This window comes from Calypte anna, chromosome Z, assembly GCF_003957555.1.
Source record: "Calypte anna isolate BGI_N300 chromosome Z, bCalAnn1_v1.p, whole genome shotgun sequence".
Taxonomy (NCBI): Eukaryota; Metazoa; Chordata; class Aves; order Apodiformes; family Trochilidae; genus Calypte; species Calypte anna.
The window spans coordinates 469886-486871 of NC_044274.1; the positions used below are offsets into that span (position 1 = coordinate 469886).

At 47.0% G+C, this 16986-nt stretch overlaps 1 protein-coding gene across 1 annotated transcript; it reads left to right on the top strand.

The window, feature by feature from the left end:
- The first annotated feature begins 1165 nt into the window (after positions 1 to 1165).
- Positions 1166 to 16986, top strand: FECH (ferrochelatase). Its single transcript, XM_030466780.1, has 11 exons — positions 1166 to 1245; positions 3422 to 3527; positions 4710 to 4829; positions 5172 to 5320; positions 9402 to 9536; positions 9910 to 10016; positions 10709 to 10807; positions 11262 to 11369; positions 11908 to 12072; positions 12433 to 12492; positions 12938 to 16986. Exons 1-11 carry the CDS (start codon positions 1185 to 1187, stop codon positions 13070 to 13072), a joined length of 1245 nt encoding a protein of 414 aa, XP_030322640.1. The 5' UTR covers positions 1166 to 1184; the 3' UTR covers positions 13073 to 16986.

Genomic DNA, 16986 nt, shown 5'->3' on the forward strand with positions numbered 1-16986 from the left:
GAAAATACTTGTTTCTACTGGGAATGGAGGTTACCAGGCAAGCTCTGTGCTCCTCTCCAGTGTGTCTGACAAGCCAGGAGCAGTCTGTGTTCTGTGTCCTGTTCCAGCCTGAGCTGCAGCTCTTCCTGGCCCCCCTGCTCCTCAGGCACAGGTCCTGCAGTGATGCTGGCTGAGTTTATATCACAGACAAGGACCAAGGCACCAGGGTGAGCAGGGAGAGCCCCAGAGCACACAGAGTGAGTGAGGATCAGAGCTGCCTCCCTGTCCCACCCCTCCTGCCCACCAAACAGCTGCCTCTGCTCCCCAGCATCCATGGACCTCCACGGGTGGTGGGGTGGAGGATCGGTCACCTCTTGTGACAAACACTGCGCAGAGGTGCTGCTGGTCACCAAGCCAGCTGGGCAGGTACCTGCCTCCAGCCAAGAAACGCTGTTCCTCCCAGCAGGAGAAGGCAAGCTCCTCGTCAGTGTCACACACCATGAGCGCTGTGCGTGTCCCTGTGTGTGTGAGGTGAGCCTGTTGCACAGCTGCCCTGCAGAGCTGCCCTGGCACAGGCACCGTCTGAGCTCTGAGAACCCCGTTCTGCCTCTCTGGGAAGGTTTCAGCATCAGTTTGGGTGCTCAGGACCAATTCCCCCTGCCATGGGCAGGGACACCTCCCACAGCCCAGGGTGCTCCAAGCCCCATCCAGCCTTCAACACTGCCAGGGATGGGGCACCCACAGCTTCTGGGGGCACCCTGGGGCTCAGCACCCTCATTAGGAAGAATTCGTTCTTAATGTCCAGCCCAGATCTACCCTCTTCCTGTGCAGCTGTGCAGCTGAGGTGGTGGTTGAGCTGCTGAGAATGCCTCCCAGGATTTAAAAAAAAAAAAAAAAAAAAAAAAGACAGAAACCAAAACCTTTTTTAAATTCTATTTTTTAGAAGCTTTTTCCGGGAGTTGCGCTGCTCACGGGGAGCTCGACCTCTCCTTCCCGAGCCCTGCGGGTAACGGTCTCTCGGGGACTATGCCGAGCACCCGGGATACCGCAGCCCGAGGGGATCCAGGCTCGACCCCGATGCGGCGGCTCCGCCCCCGTAGGGCAGCAGGGGCGGTGCCGGGGGGCGGCTGCGGGGCTGGCGGGGCGGTGGAAGCGGAGGGGCGGCGGCGGGTCCGTCTGGGGGAATGCGGGCGGTCGCGGCCAAGATGGCGGCCGCTGTCGGTGCTGCCGCTGCTGCTGCCGGCGCCGGGCGGGCGGCGCGTCAGGGTGAGTCCGTGGGCACCGACCCCGAGGAGGGGCTGAGGGAAGGGGCCGGGGGAAGGCTGGGGACCGCCGGTTTCGGGTCGGGGAAGCGTGAGGGCGGCGGGACGGCCGGGACCGCGTTACACAACCCCGGTGTACTGGCTTTGCATAACGCGGAGCCGGGGCCTCCGCTCCTCCGCGCCGGGCTGAGGGGAGCCCCGGGGCTGCGGCCGCCCAGAGGGGCTGCCCGGGACACGCGTCCTGCGCTGCCCAGACCCTGGGGAATGCGGGATAACGAGGGGCTTCCTCTGAATGAAGCGTGGCTTGGGGCTTTCTCATTTCAGTTTGTCCTTCGCTGCTGTCAGTCTCGCTTTTTCATTGTTTGATGCCTTGAAGTCTCTTGGTTGTTTTGTTTGTGGGTTTGTTGGGGTTTTTTTCCCGCTCAGGAGTTTTAATTCTGAATGAGGCGCTGTGCTTTCCAAAAGGAGTTCATGTGAAAATCACCCTCGTTTAACAGTTCACAGCTCACATTTCTAAAGGAAGGGCGGGTGTGCGGTGCGGAGGTGTGAGCCCCAGCCAGCCCCAGCCAGGGCGCTGGGGTTGCTCGGCCTCTGGACGTGTCCATTGCCGCCTTTGCAGCAGCATCCTGCCTCCCTGCCCCTGCTGCTCTTCCTCCTCACTCTTAGTAAATATAAAACGTTGCCCAGTTTCTGGTGGAATAACTTCTGCCTTCCCAGAGGCTGTGCTGTGCGTTCCTTGCGGCCGGCAGTCACGCACCGGGGCTGGGTTCCTCAGGCCTGGGCTGCAGCAGGGAATAGGATGGTGCCGTTGCTGAGAGTACAAAAGAGCACATTTATCAGCCTTCCATCTGCTCCAGTCCCTGCACATCCCTCACGCTCTGCATCCTGTGCCCTATGGTGCGGGCAGAGATGTGCACAAGCCTGGTGGTAAGGAAAACAGATGCTTGCCAGCGTTTATTTACAGCACGGGAGGATCAATGCAGACATTGAACCTTCTCTTGTTATTGTTCTGTATGATTTACATCAGTGTCAGTGCCTCAAAATGCAATAACCTAAGAACTGGAAGAAGAAGGTAAATACTTGAAAAGAGTCGTTCAGGCATCAGCAGTGCTTGAACTGAAGTGCTTTAGTTTGTAACCTCTTTGTATCACTGCAGACGGAGGTGTCCGCAGCCACACTCTGTTAATCCCAAGAAAGAAGATGGATTTACAGCATGATTTTCACTGCCATTGATTTCAGCAGTTTTTGAGGGTGTTCAGCATCTGTTCAGGATGTTATTAGGGAACTGTGAAGCATAAGATGCTCTTCTCAGCAGGTGGATCGGCTGCTGAGGAGGTCTGTGCTATTGGGGCTCAATTGCTGCTGAACTCCTGCAGTCTGACAAGGGAAGTGTCACACCAAACAATTGCTGGAAAGGCAGGGATGTGGCACTTAACAATTCTTTTTTTCATCTTGGGCAATTCACACTATTGTTGCACTAAAAAATATCATGTAATGACTATGAACTCCTGAGGAAAACAAAGCAGGCTTTTGAAAAAGCAGCATGTGGGAAATAAATTATCCTGATTTGGGGCTGCATTTTGTCTGATGTTGAAATCCAGGAATAATAGAAGTCGTCTACTCTGTGAGAAAGAAGGCTGCTCACATCCCTGGGTAAGCAGACCCTGAAATTGCTGCTGACCCAGCTCAGGGTCAAACTAAAGAGCAGTGTGCTTATAACCAGTCCCTAAACTAACAAATGTCTAGCATACATTGTAGAGGTGGTGTAGAAATATTTTGCTTTTCTAGAGTAAGCCCAGGAATGCCTGTGCTATGGGGAGTTAGGCAGCTTGACATACTTGTTCCCCTTGTGTGTCAGCCCTGCTTGGTTTCTCTTGTGTGGTCACCAGTTATTTTGGACTTAGAACTGGAGCTTGAAGATCAGTGAGGCTTTTGTTTGGTGTGAGGTTACTGCCTGGTATCTGAAAAGCTCTTAGTGCACAGAATGTTTAAAGAAGGGCAGAAGCTTGCAATTTCACGACTTTCTTTGCTTCCAGGGTCTGGAGCTTAAGGAGGAAAATGCCAAGCAGAAGAGTCCTGCCATGGGCGTTGGTGTGGCTGCTGAGGGATTTGTGCCTATCTGGGGAGGAGGCTGCCCAGCCCAGTGCAAGGTTATCAGTGTGCTGTTATCTCTCTTCCAGTTGTGAAAAGCAGCAGTCAGCTGAGGGTCCCGGTACGATGGAGGGGTCAGGCAACTGCAGCTGCCGTGATGGAGAGCACAAAACCTCAAATTCAGCCCGAGGCACAGTAAGTGCTGTGGGGTCTGGGTGGGTGTGACCCGCTGGCGTGTCCCTCTGTGTCCCTCTGATATGGGGTGCAGCAGAGCAAAGCTGGCTGTGCAGTAAAATGTGGCAGTCATGGGGCTGGATCGAGTGTTTTTGTGCTTGTGTGATTGCCTTTATCTGGCTGGCTGTGTTCCCTCTGCCCTGTTGGCCCTGTTCTGTGGGGCAGGGCTGGCCTTGCCTTGCTCCCTGCAGAGCAGTGCAGTCAGGCTGTGACCCATGGCAGGGCCTGAGGCAGTGCAGAGGCAGCAGAACAAACAGTAGGATATTGTTATTTGAGGTTCAGTTCCTTCTTCCTGGGTTTTATTCAGCAACCTTCTGGCAGACACTCCAGGAGGAAGGAAATGGAAGCCAAGGTCCCAGCTCCTTGGTGCAGATCGGGCTTCTCTCAGTGCCCCTTCCTAAGGCTGCTTGTAACAAGAGAAGGGCAAATCTCCCTCTGCAGCCTCAGCTCAGTCTGCTCAGGAGGCCAGAGCTCCTGGGCACCCAGATCCTTTGGGCAGGGGAAGTGATTCAGGGGGGAAATCCACCTCTTGGGTGGGGGCTGTGATCAGCCCTGTCTGTAAGAGCTGATACCATTATCTGCTCCACTCTGCTGTGCTCAGAGGGACCTTATCTTCAAAACAGTGTGCTGGACCTGCACCTGGACAGAAAACCCATTGTGGGGAAAAAAAAGAACAGCCCAAACAAAACCATCCTTGTTCTTACTTTGTGTGTCGAATGGCTCTGTGCTGCTTTCACAGCTTCAGGAGATGAGCTGTGTTTGCAAAGTAATCATCTCCTGTGTGGGCAGTGCATCCATTTTCTGTGGACGCTGCTGCTTGGTTTTGTTGGAATCTACAACTGGTGGTCAGCTGAGGTAGCTCCTCAGACCCTGTTTTATAACTTCCTTAGCAGCCCTCAGCTCCAAGATAATTTTCTCATATTTCCAGTTCAGCTCTCTGTTGTGAAGTGATTGCTTTTTTTTTTTTTCTAAAAGAAAGTAAGGATCATGCAAATAGTTGTTTCCTGGCTTTCCATGAACTTCTAAACGAGACTGCTTTTGCAAAAGACAAATGCAGGAGGATGATAACAGTAATAGTAATGACAACAGCAATAATAGCAGCAGTAGGTAACTAGGTATTTGGAATATCTCTTGCTTCCACAGGAAACCTAAGACAGGAATCTTGATGTTAAACATGGGAGGTCCAGAGAGGTTGGATGATGTGCACGATTTCTTACTTCGTCTCTTCCTGGACCGAGACCTAATGACGATGCCAGCCCAAAAGTGAGAAACACTATGAACTGCTGGGGTACAGTGTTGGGAGTTCCTGTCAGCATTCCTTGGGACTGCTTCATCTTGGGAGCAGTCAGTGCCACAGATGGTGTTATTATTAGTGGTGTTAATAGACATAAAGAGATGGTTCTCTCCTAATTGCAAATTGTGATTTCCTGTCACCTAGTAAGTTTGGGAGGGGTGGTGGGATATATCATTAGCTGAACCATGAAATGCTGGTTTGTTATAATTTGGGGAAATTGCCAGGGAAAACCCAGTGCAGCAGAGAGATCTGGGGGAAATGGTGGTGCTTTGGGTTGTGATGTCCATACCTGTGCCTTTTGAATCCATCAGTCAGTTAGCACCCTTCATTGCCAAACGCCGCACACCGAAGATCCAGCAGCAGTACAGCAGGATTGGAGGTGGATCACCAATCAAGAAGTGGACAGCAGTGCAGGGAGAAGGCATGGTGAAGCTGCTGGACAGCATGTCTCCTCACACTGGTACTTCTCTACTATGCTTGTTAAAAGTTTTTATTGCTTCCTGTGTTGAAAGACATCTAGATAACTATGATAGAAAAAGAGTCTTATTTTCAGAAGGCTGAAGGTAGATGATAAAAATCCTCATTGGTGTGTATGATTACAGGATGTCATAACTTTCCCTGGAAGCCCTGCTTGAGCTTGGAGAAGTCTACACTGGAGACAAGTGGTTGAGTTTTGGGTGATAAGAAAGGGGAATGTATTTTACGTGAGCTGGCATGGGAGAAAGGTGTGCAGAGTGGCATTGTCACCAGCATAAATGAGGAGATCTGTGACCATTGGTAGTGGGAGTAAAATCTCACATAATTCTTTTGTCCGAGGCCAGAATTTAATGCTGTAAAACCTTTTGTGTTTGTTTTTGCTATGCCAGCTGAGCCTAAAGAATGGGTGACTGTGGGAAGGTGTTGGGAGTCTGACCCCCTCCAAAGCTGCAGGCCTCTTGTACCTCTGAAATGTCCCTCTGCAGTTACTGCTTGGGTGTACCCAGAGCTTTTGAAACTTGTCTGAATCTGTCACTGTTTAAATAAAATAACTAAAGCTAATTAGGCCTGATTTCAGGACCTGAAGAGGAGGTTGGTAGCTGAACATTGCAGGGCTTGGTTGGGTGATAGCAGTGAGCCCCACCCCAGGACCTGAGCAGGAGATAAGGCCTAACAGTTTCCCTTGGCTGGCAGCAGATTCTATCTTTGCCAGTTCTTCCTTAGTGATAGGAAAACTTGAAGGGTGAATACAGCTCCCCTCCCCTCTCTGGATCACACAGTCTCAAGGGCTTCAGCTCCCAGGTTTCCCCCTTAGCTGCAGTGGGCTGGGTGTGCACACACAGACAGGTGCCCATATTCCTGCAATGTTAATTTGCTGTGATTCAGCTGTGTTCACTCTCTCCTAAAACTTCCAACCAAACTGATACCCAAGCCATTTTTCACCCGGGCTAAGGGCATTTGTGATGGTCTTTACACCAGTTTAGCTAAACTGCTTTTGAATTGGTTTAGTTGGATTTGACTTCATCTTGGATGTGCTAGAAGTCTTTGTGCCTCTTCTGCTGCTTGCTGGAGGTGATAGATCATTTGCTTACTGTACCTTTTCTGTAAAATCATGGCATTAATAAACATGATTGGCAGCACTCTAAAAATTAAATTTCCACATCCAAGTAGCAGTGATGGCCATTTTCTCTGGCTTGCTGCTCATGGGACAGAAGGCAGCAGTGAATCACCACTGCTCTAACAAAAGCCAGGAAAAACAGAACCATGATGGTGGGTCTGGCTGAAATGACCTGTCTGGGGGTCACCTTTGTGACCCAAAAGAAAGTATTTCTTTCCACTCTGCTTTCTGTTCTTGAAGCAGCAGCCTGCCTTTGTGAGGAGAAGCAGTCAGCAGGATGGCTAAGCTGCCTGCTGAATTCCTCACTCATGTGTTAGCTGCAGTTAATGCTTCTTATCCTGCTGTTCCAATAGGAACACTAGAAGGTTTTGATAGAAAAACTGCTGGAGTAAGAGAAGTCAAAGAGAAGAGCTTTTCATTATCTTCAGCTCAGTGGCTTCACAGTGTGTGGTGCTGCAAGCTGCCTTCTCCCTTCAGTTTCCCTGACCTGTGCTGATATGATGCTGGTGTCAGGGGATCCCCCTCCAGGCTTGACAATACACCCTATGTGATTCCTACCTATTTGGTAACTTTTTTGTGACACCTGCTTCAGACTTGGCTAGAAAAGAGCCAGAAGTAGAAGACTAGCATAAGGGTCTGGAAGGTGGAAAGTGATGCTCTTGGGAGGCTAGAACCAAATTGATTTCATTTATTCAGCTTGTAACGTGTAACTGGTACCACTCAAGCCATGTACAATCCTTTTTTTCCCCTCAGATGCTGCTCTCTAGCTTAGTTCCAGCTGTGCTCTCTGCAGGTACAAAGCCTGAAGCTGCAGCCTGCTGTGTCCCCCTGGCAGCAGTGGGGCAGCAGCAGCCCCCACAGGGTCAGCCTTGGAACAGCTTCTGCAGATAAAGCTGAGAAGGTTTATCTGCTCTTCTCAGTGTGCCACTCCTGCTTCCTTTTGTTCAGTGACTGCTTTTTGTGAAGCCTGTGCAGTCCTCACACCTGATAAGCTGTTCAGAGACCTTTTATACCCAACCACTGCTGCAGTTCTCAAAATGGAAGGTGGTGGCCATTGCTAACAATTGACTTGCCTGCTGTGTCCCTCAGCATTTTGAGTGACCTTGCAGTGGTACCAGGTGCTGTGCTGCTTCTCCAGAGCTTGAAACACTTGGATGTGCTCCCAGACTGAGCTACAGGTTTCTCAGTATGGTGTGCTCACAGGTAGCATTTTGGGAGCTAATGAGTAGCTGGGAGGTTGTGGTGGTAAGACAGGCAACACAGAAAGAAATACTTTGCATATTTGTTTTACCTTGATCAGGACTTTTGGGGCACAGGGTTTATAGCTGCTCTGTATTTGTGGTTGGTGAAAAGCTCATGTTAGACAGGTTCAGTAACCACCTGTGAAATTCCCTCCTGTGTAAGTTAATCAATGTTCTGATTCACTGGCTTGTAGTATACATTTGGCATGTTGCACTTCAGCAATGCAGCTAATATGAAGTAGTAAATAAACAGCCTCACCCAAGCCATCTGGGAACAATATAATTTTAAAATGAAGCTTTATTGTTACAGGCAGCTGTCTGAAAGTGAACAAGAATCCTTCCTTTCCAAATGAGTGGGGTTGGGTGGGCTCAGTAGTCAGTAAGAATAAATCACAGAGACATGATGATAGGAAAATCCATTTCTGTTGTTTTGCTTTTTGTTGGCTTTTTGTTTTATTTTGGTTTTGGGTTTTTTAAGGTCTGCTTTCAGATAGGCTAATGCCTTGCAATGGTAGTTATATTTCAAGAGCCACATCTTGCTTTTTTTGATGTTTTTAATTATAATGATTCTTAGAATTTCTTACAAGCTGTGTTTTAGCTGAGATTCTTGTATCAGCAGCATGAAGGCTCACAGGATGACATTATTTCTTTTAGATTGGCAGCTCCTTGTGGAAGGAGATGTCACTCTGCTTCCAGTAGTTCTGATTCTCTCTAACAACAAAATTAATATGTATGCAGATGGGAAAATCTCTCCTTTGCTGCCTGTGATCCAGGACAAAATATTATACTGTGAGCATTGTGAGAAGTTGCCAGGTTGCCCGTATTTTCTCCCACTAGGTCCTTTCCCAGGTTAAACTGCTCCTGTCTTTGCTGTGGTTACTCAGACTTCTGTTTTTAATGCCATTTAAAATGTTAATGAGGTTCCTGGCTCCCGGGGCTCCTGAAGTTGGGTCATTATTTGCTCCTGCTGCCATCTGGGAGCTCTTGTACCTCCTGCAGAGAACAGGGGCTGACTAAACCTGTTTCTGAATCATGTATAAATGTGTGGAGTGGGGACCAAGCATGGGACATCTGCTCCCTTTTGGAAACCTGTTCATTGACCCCAAAACCCTGAAATAAAAAGTTTGCTTTTGCTCTCCTAAGAACCTCTGTCCTCTACTAAAAATAAATAATTAAAAAAAAAGAAAAATAAAAGAGGTAAAAACCCAACAAACCTCCCCTGCCTTCCCTTAACCCAAGCATACTCCCCAGACCTGACACCTGAAAGATGAGAGATGGAATATGGAAGAACCTGAACTCCCAGAGCACACCTGTGACTGGTCTGGGTTAGCACTTCAGCTTCTGGTAGTGACACACTTTTACCAAAATGCCCTGGAAATCAGAGCTTGCCCAGCAGAGTGTCAGAGCTCCCTACAGTCTGGAAAGCATTCCTCTGCTAATCTGAGTGAAACCAGAGGAATTCTGCTTCCCAGAGACACAAACAATACTATAAACCACTTGTAAATTTTAGTAACAGTGACAAAAAATACTTGGCCAAAGCAAAATCCATTTATATGGCAGTGGTTTAGAAAAGTAGCTTGAAGATTATCACCAAGTTCATTCCAAGTTTCAGTCTGTCCAGTTCTGTACTTTGTACCTGTTAAAGAAGTATTATTCAGCATTCTCTGCTTTTTTCTACCATTTCTTTTCCTGTGCTTTGTCTGCAGCACCTCACAAGTACTACATTGGCTTCAGGTACGTCCACCCCCTGACAGAAGAAGCAATTGAGGAGATGGAGAAGGATGGCATAGAGAGGGCCATTGCCTTTACCCAGTACCCCCAGTACAGCTGCTCCACCACAGGTGAGCTCAACCTCTTCTGGATTTGCCATCATTCCCAGTGTCAGATTGACATTTTCTGACTGAGCTTTTTGTTCCTGTTGTGAGACAGAATAAACTGAAGGCTCAGGAACACGGCTGAGTCAGCTTTCTTCATGGAAACTAAAACAATAATTAAAATATTTAAAATAATTTAAAAATGCTTTAGCAAATTGTTCTTGGCTTGTGCGTTGTATGAACTTTGATGTAATTGTTCCCAGGTCGGGTTTATGGTTGCAGTTTGAACACATATATAGCGTTTTAATATACTTTTATACCTTGCTGCAAAACTGTTGTAATCTGACAGGCTGCTGATGCCTTGTGACTGAGCTTCTGCTCTGGATGCTCTGTATTTCAGGAAGCAGTTTAAATGCCATTTATCGCTACTACAATAAAAAAGGGGAGAAGCCAAAGATGAAATGGAGCATCATTGACCGCTGGCCCACACATCCCCTTCTCATCCAGGTAGGGGTCTGCAGGAGCCTTTGAAGCTCCTGTCAGGACCAGAGGTGTGAACTGCACTGGTCTGATAGGTTATCAAATTGGCATTCCCTGGGGTTCTCTTGGATTGGTTGGTGTAGGAGAAATGTGGTGCTTTTGCATTGCCAGCTGACCTGAAAACAACAAAGTAAGCAAATGCAGAAGCTTATTTTCCTTTTTAGAGATATTTGCTACCAGGAAAAACACAGTATAATGTTAAACAACAGAAATAGTCTGAGGAAACACATCACTTAGATCAAGTCTTAGCTTCTAAGCAAGCTTGCAAGAAGGTGGAAGAAGGTGGACGTGTTTACTGATTTAGCATGTATTTACATATTTTCTTTTTTTTTTTTAAACTTGAGGTGAATAAAAGGAGTGCTTCAATTTGAGGGTGCAGTTTAGTTATGGGAATGAATGTTTCTTGTCTCCTGTGTGTAAAGTCACAGGAGAGAGATGGTTATTTCATGCCAGACATGCTGGCATGATAATAAGTGAAAGTGAGCAGGTCACACATCTTGTTTTAAAAGCACGGTCATGGTATCATAGTGGTGGCTGGAAGGGACCTTTAGGGGTCATTACTCCACATCTGGAGTTGCTGCCAGTCTGGGGCCATTGAGAGCTCATAATGCCTCTCAGCATTGCTGATTCAGGTCTTTGCTTTTGGTTTTTCTTCACAGTGCTTCACTGATCACATTCAGAAGGAACTGAGCCTGTTTCCACCTGACAAAAGGAAAGATGTTGTCATCCTCTTCTCAGCTCACTCGCTGCCCATGTCTGTGAGTTCCAGCAGGTTGTTTCTGTCACACTTAGACCAGAGCCCCACTGGCTGGGCTGCATGGGACTCATGTCTGAGAGGAGAATCTCTGCAAGGTTGCAATAAACATTCTGTCAGCAAACAGCAGCTGCAGTGAAATGTCTCTTGGATCATTTTTCAAAAATGCAGTGCTGTTACCAAAGCATAACCATATCTGTATGGGATGACAGAAGAATGAATCTTTTATCATACAGGGGGAGGAGGAGAAGCAGGTGTTCTGGTGAAGCAGCTTCATCATGGGTTTTGCTGGGCAAGAACAGTTCTTCTTCCCAGTTTTGACTGGGCCAGGCACCAGGGACGACCTACCCTGGGCACAGCCACATCACTTGTGGTGTGCTTCCCTTCCCCAGCCTTCAGGTGATCTTTTCCACAAGGTGTCCACTGGAATAGGAAGGTCTGGTGTTTCTGTGTTGCAGGTTGTGAACCGTGGTGATCCCTATCCTCAAGAAGTGGGAGCTACTGTCCAGAGGGTCATGGAGAAGCTGAACTACTCCAACCCTTACAGACTGGTGTGGCAGTCCAAGGTATGTGCTCAGGGAAGCATGGAAGCCACTTATAAATCTCTTCAGGTGATGGAGTTAATGACCTCTCAGCTTGAGAAGATCACAACCTCAGTGCTTTTTTTCCCATTTTCAGCACATATTCCTGCTAGAACAGAATCCCAAACTTTTACTCACGTTCAGTCTTTTCAGATCTTTCAGATTTTTTTATCCACAGTTTCTTGCTTTTTCTGTACATTGCATAGTTTTAAAGTAAATTTTTAAAATGTCCATTGGAAAACCAGTGATTTCATAACATCCAGTTTGGTGTTTGCAGAAGAAAGGACTGAGCACTCATCTGGGGTTTTTAGGTGTTGCTTTTTGAAGATCTTCCTGATGAAGACTGCTTATACCACTTTGTACTAATTAGTCCTGCTGCAAGGACCAGAAGTACAAATAACAAGTTCCATCTTAAATGTAATCTGGTCTGTGTTGTCCTGCTTAAGAAAATGTAAGAATGTTTTGTAAGAATGATTTGATGAGTTGTTTTTAATTTTTAATTTCCCTCCCCCTTTTCTTACAGGTTGGACCAATGCCTTGGCTTGGCCCGCAGACAGATGAGACCATTAAAGGCCTGTGCCAGAGAGGAAAGAAGAACATGTTGTTGGTCCCAATAGCATTTACCAGTGACCACATTGAAACACTTTATGAACTGGATATTGAGTATGCCCAGGTTTTAGCAAATGAGGTAAATCTTTTATTGTTTTAACTGTTTGGATAGTGATGCTCTGAAATTACTTTTCCTGTTTTAAAATTTGTTTTGTCGTTGCTTCTTGCAATATGATCTGGAGAAAAATGTATTTTTCTCTAAATTGTAAATCAGTCTGAACTGTCTTAAATTAATTTTTAGCAACTAAAGCAGGTGGGAATTTCTTTCATTAGATTTAGCTCTTGAAGCCACTGCTATTCTTACTGAAAGAGTTATTGATTGTTAGCAGCAAAGTAAAATTTTGCATTGTGGGGTTTTGATTTTTTTCTATAGATTTTGGAGCCTAACTAGTGAAGGATCTAATAGACTTAAATTCTTTTCTCTTTATTTTTTATTCAGTGTGGAGTTGAAAATATCAGAAGAGCCGAGTCTCTTAATGGAAACCCACTGTTCTCCAAGGTATTTTCTTTGTTGCAATAGCTGTACAAGTTTGCAGTTGTGTGTTTCCTGCTGCACTGTGGATGTCTTCTTGCAGCTTTAGAGTGCTTTGAGTTTCATATCAAAGCTGGAAGCCCCTGTACTTCATCTGTACACCACAAAGTGGTTTATTTTAACACAGTTTGTTTTGGGTTTTGTTTTTAAAAGAATTTCACAAGTTTGGTTTGACAAAAAAGAGGAACAGTTTTGTGTTCCTTTGGGTTAATCTTTAAATAAAACATTTATCTTAAGATATTTTGCAAATGTAGCTTTAAAGCAGGATTTTCCCCTGGAGCAGAGCGGTGGATTCTGATGGATACGCAGCCTGGCAACCTCCTTGGTCTGCAGGCCCCATGTTAAAGCATTGTCTTCTTTTCTGCAGGTAAGATCTGTGCTCACTTCTGGTTTTTAATTAACTGTCTTTCAGGCTCTGGCAGACTTGGTCTGTTCCCATATCAAGTCGAATGAAATCTGCTCCAGGCAGTTAACGCTCTGCTGTCCGCTCTGTGTCAACCCCGTCTGCAGGGAGGCAAAAGCCTTCTTCACCAGCCAGCAGCTCTGAGCAGCCCTCAGGACCTCCCCTGGGCTCCTCAGCACCAGCAGCCTGGACAAGCAGTGCAGAGGAAAGAAGCCCCTTGGCCTTTTCCCAGCAAGGAGTTTTCCTTGCTGTTCCACAGTGACAGGCTGGTGGCCTCAGTGTTGTTAACCTCGTGTAACAGGGAGGATAACTTGACTTTTTTTTTTTTTTTCTTTTTTTCCCCTTACATTTTCTTTGTTTGAGAAGAGTTTGCAGCGAGCAGGGAAGGCAGGGTGTTTACCCTGCAAGATGTGGAAAGATCTTGCTGCTTCTGGTTCTGATTGGACTTAGCAGAAGCGCATAAGTATGCACTGAAAAACCTAAAAACCTTTTCTACAAATTAGCTCTACTTCCTATGCAGGGATTTATGCAGTTTTGTCATTTCAGCTTTCCAGGTCAAACAAGTGTTTGTTTTGCTTATGCTTAAGGTACAGAATAACCAGCAGCATCACCAATTGTCTCTTCTGAGGGAATTTTCAGCTGGGTGTGAAGATCGAGTGACTTCTAATGCTTTTTAAGGAATGTGTGTATTTTTTTGGAACATAATGATAAGGATTTGTGGGTTGATTTTTAATTGTTTTTCTCCTGCTGGAAACTTCCAGTGAAAGCTTAGCTGGGATAGAAGAACGCACAAGATTTGTTTACATTTTCTGGATAAAATACTCTTGTTATCTGTAGGAAAGCCTCTGCGTTTGAAGAGCATAAAATGAAAAGAACAAGCCTGCTTGGGTGATGCAGAAGAGCATGCTCAGTTGTTATGTCTCACATCTCCCAGCCATCAGTAGCCTGGATCAAAACATGTTGGTTTATCTTTTAAGAAAAAATGTTTTTACAAATTCTTACTATAAAGGGCTTTCTCCATTTGGTTACATAAGTTTAGGGAGTCAGGCTTGCTCTCCAGAAGTTTTATAGACCTGGTCTGTGCTCTCTGCTGTGGTCTTTGTGGGGTCCCGGTGGAGTTCCATAGGTACAATTGATCCAGCTTAACTGCTGATGTTATTTAGACTTGAGCTGATGGGTGAGGAGTGATTTACTCTGCAGATGGCTGCAAGCAGGCAGCCCTGATGCTGCCAGCTCTGTGCTTCACAAACCTTTGGCAGCAGCTGAATTTCCTCTGGTTTTGGCACTGGGAGTACACCCTGGTAACCTGATGGACTTGTTTCAGCAGGTGTCTGTGTGCACCAGCACTGATGAATCCACTGGTTTTGTAGAGGGTGAAAAACCTATACAGGGCAGTATTCCCTCTGTCAGCACCAGGACTGGTGTCCAGGGCAGTCTGGGGAGAGGAGAGGGCTTTGTGGAAGGGTGGTGGTCACCACACAGCATGTGGAGCTGGGCACTGGAAGCATCTGGGGACAGAAGCACTGCAGCCCCTCAGCCAGTGTTCCCTGGCACCGGGACCTCTCCTTCTGGGAGGGATGAGGGAGGAGCAAAGCTGTGACCCTGTTCTCTGGGACTGAGCCAGACCTGTCCTAGTCGAGCTGCCAGCTTCCAGCTCTCCATGTTTACATGAGGTAATGAGCACTGAAAGGCAGGCAGGGTGGCAGGCAGGTTGTTCTCTGCAGATGGATGATCCAGCTGATGGTGATGCAAGGCTGCTCACAGAGTTACGTTTGGGGGTGTAATTATGGGGCATGAGCAGCTGGAACCTCCAAGCTTTCAAGGATAGGGCTGTTCAAAAAGAAAATAGGCCCCTGTTGGTGTTACAGGGGTTTAACTTGTTCTGTTTTGTGTTGAAAGAATGAAAGGGATGCTTGTTGGCCAGCTGGTCCATGGGCCAGGTCCTGCCATGGGGTGATGCAAACCCTGCTGCACATCCTCACTGGATGCCCCGACTGACACCTCCCCACTGCCACACTGCAGCTTCCCAGAGTTTCCATGGGGAGACAGGCTGAGGTGCCTGCCATCTCAGGACCTCCTGCATTGCTGCTCCCCCTCCTTGCTTTAGCAGAGAAGTCTTCCTTGACCTTTCCTACCTGTGCCTGTTCTGCCCAGGGCTTTGTGTCTCCCTTCCCTGCCCTCGGGCTCTGCTCGCTGCCTCGGCAGGAGAGGGGACACCAACACCTGCTCAGGTGGAGTCGGTGGTTGTCAGGGGGTAGGGAAGGGTGAATGGCTCATGGGAAAGCCTTGGAGAGCTATCAAAAGCATAAAATTGTCTGGAATATGTGTGGGGAGGGGACGCTGGCCTTATGTCTCTTGTTGGACAAAGAACTTATTTCTCCATTCCCATTCCTCTGCTGACACTGAGGGGTCAGTGCAGAACAGCCTGGTGTGTAAATTCTTCCTGCTTGTACCTCTTTCCTACCAGCTGGAGAGTGTATTGGCCTTCAGAGCACATTTAGAAGAGTGGCTGAAGCTGGGAACTGGAGGTTAACTTGATATGAACATTGTGATACTATAAATACAGATTGGCTTTTTATTTCCCTACTGGAGTGAGTGCTGAAAACATTGGCCAGCACTAATTGTGAGGCATTATGTTTGTCCTCAGTAATAAAAGGGATTTAAAATGCACTTTTTAGAATGCTAACCACAAGTGAGATAATTACTAAGTCTGTTGCTGCTATTAGACCATAATGTAGAAATCACTTAATTTTCTAGGTCTTAGCAGATGGATCTCATCTCATAGTTGGTGTTGTTCTTTGTTTTCCTGAACAGATCATGTAATGTCACTCTGTCCTGTAGCTTAAAACACATAATTTTGTCTTCATGTGGCATCAAAAAGCCTCTTGAAAAACTGCCCTAGCAAGTTAGCCAGCAGCTCTGCTTCATGTTTTTAAATAAAGGTAACAGTGAGACCAACAGCAGTGGGCATCCTCCTGCCACTGAAATCTCCTTATCCTGGGGGTTTGTGTGGGAGAATTTCTGTCTATGCTGGTGGTGGAATTCATCTGACCCTATTTTAGATGCTTCCAGTGTGGATGTTGCCATCTGAGCTGATTACTCCTGAGGGGGGGGATTCAGCTCCTCTCCAAGCAGACGGGCTGGGTGAGGTTGGCTGGGTACCAGCCCAGGCTGTGAGCACAGCTCCAAGGTGGGGAGAATCCCAGCCCCTCATGTGCCTTCTTCTCCAGCACCCTGCCAGCCCTCTGTGGCCACTGCCCTGGGAGATGCAGGCTGAGCCCTCCAGCAGTCTGCTTGGCTTCCCCTGGAGGATTCCAGACACTTGGTGCTAAGTCAGGAGCCAGCCTGCTCAGCTTTCTGCTCCGTGTCTGTGGAAGAGCCTCTCCCAGCCCCCAGCCAGGGCTCTGGGATGATCCTTCATTACCCACTGCACCCCTTTGCTGTCATTTCTTTCCTTCACAAGTGTTTATCATTTACATATGTCCTGACAAGAAGCAACTACTTGGATGTTTGCACATGGGGAGTCTTGAAGAACTTACTCATGATTAGGCTCTTCTGATTTGACTCTGCAATTTTTTTTCTTAATTTTTTTTCCCTTAGTTGAAGTTTTTCTCTTTTGGTGTTCATAAGAGCTCCCTTACTACTGGCTGCATTTTAGAAAATGTGATAGCTTCCAACAGTGGTGCTGTGATGCCCTGAGGTATAGGGGTGGTGTCTGAGCTCACCTCCTGCTCCCTCTGGAGAGGAGGATCTTACAGCTGAGTTCCGTGGGGCTGGGGATTTCCCAGGAATATCTGTAAGTTCACTGTATTTTCCCTTTCTGCCACACCCAGAGAGCTGTAATTCACTGTGGAGTGTAAGATGCAAGAGACAGAGAAGTTCCTTCTATGATTTAATTCCAGATGTGTACAAATACTTGCTTTTAGTCCAATGTACATGTTTCAAGTTGAACAAGGACTTCCATTTAATGTTAACACAGGAAATTTGTATAACCTTAACCTTACTTGTGTATTATTTCCCATGAAGAAAGGATTTCAATAAAAATTTTTTGGAAGGAA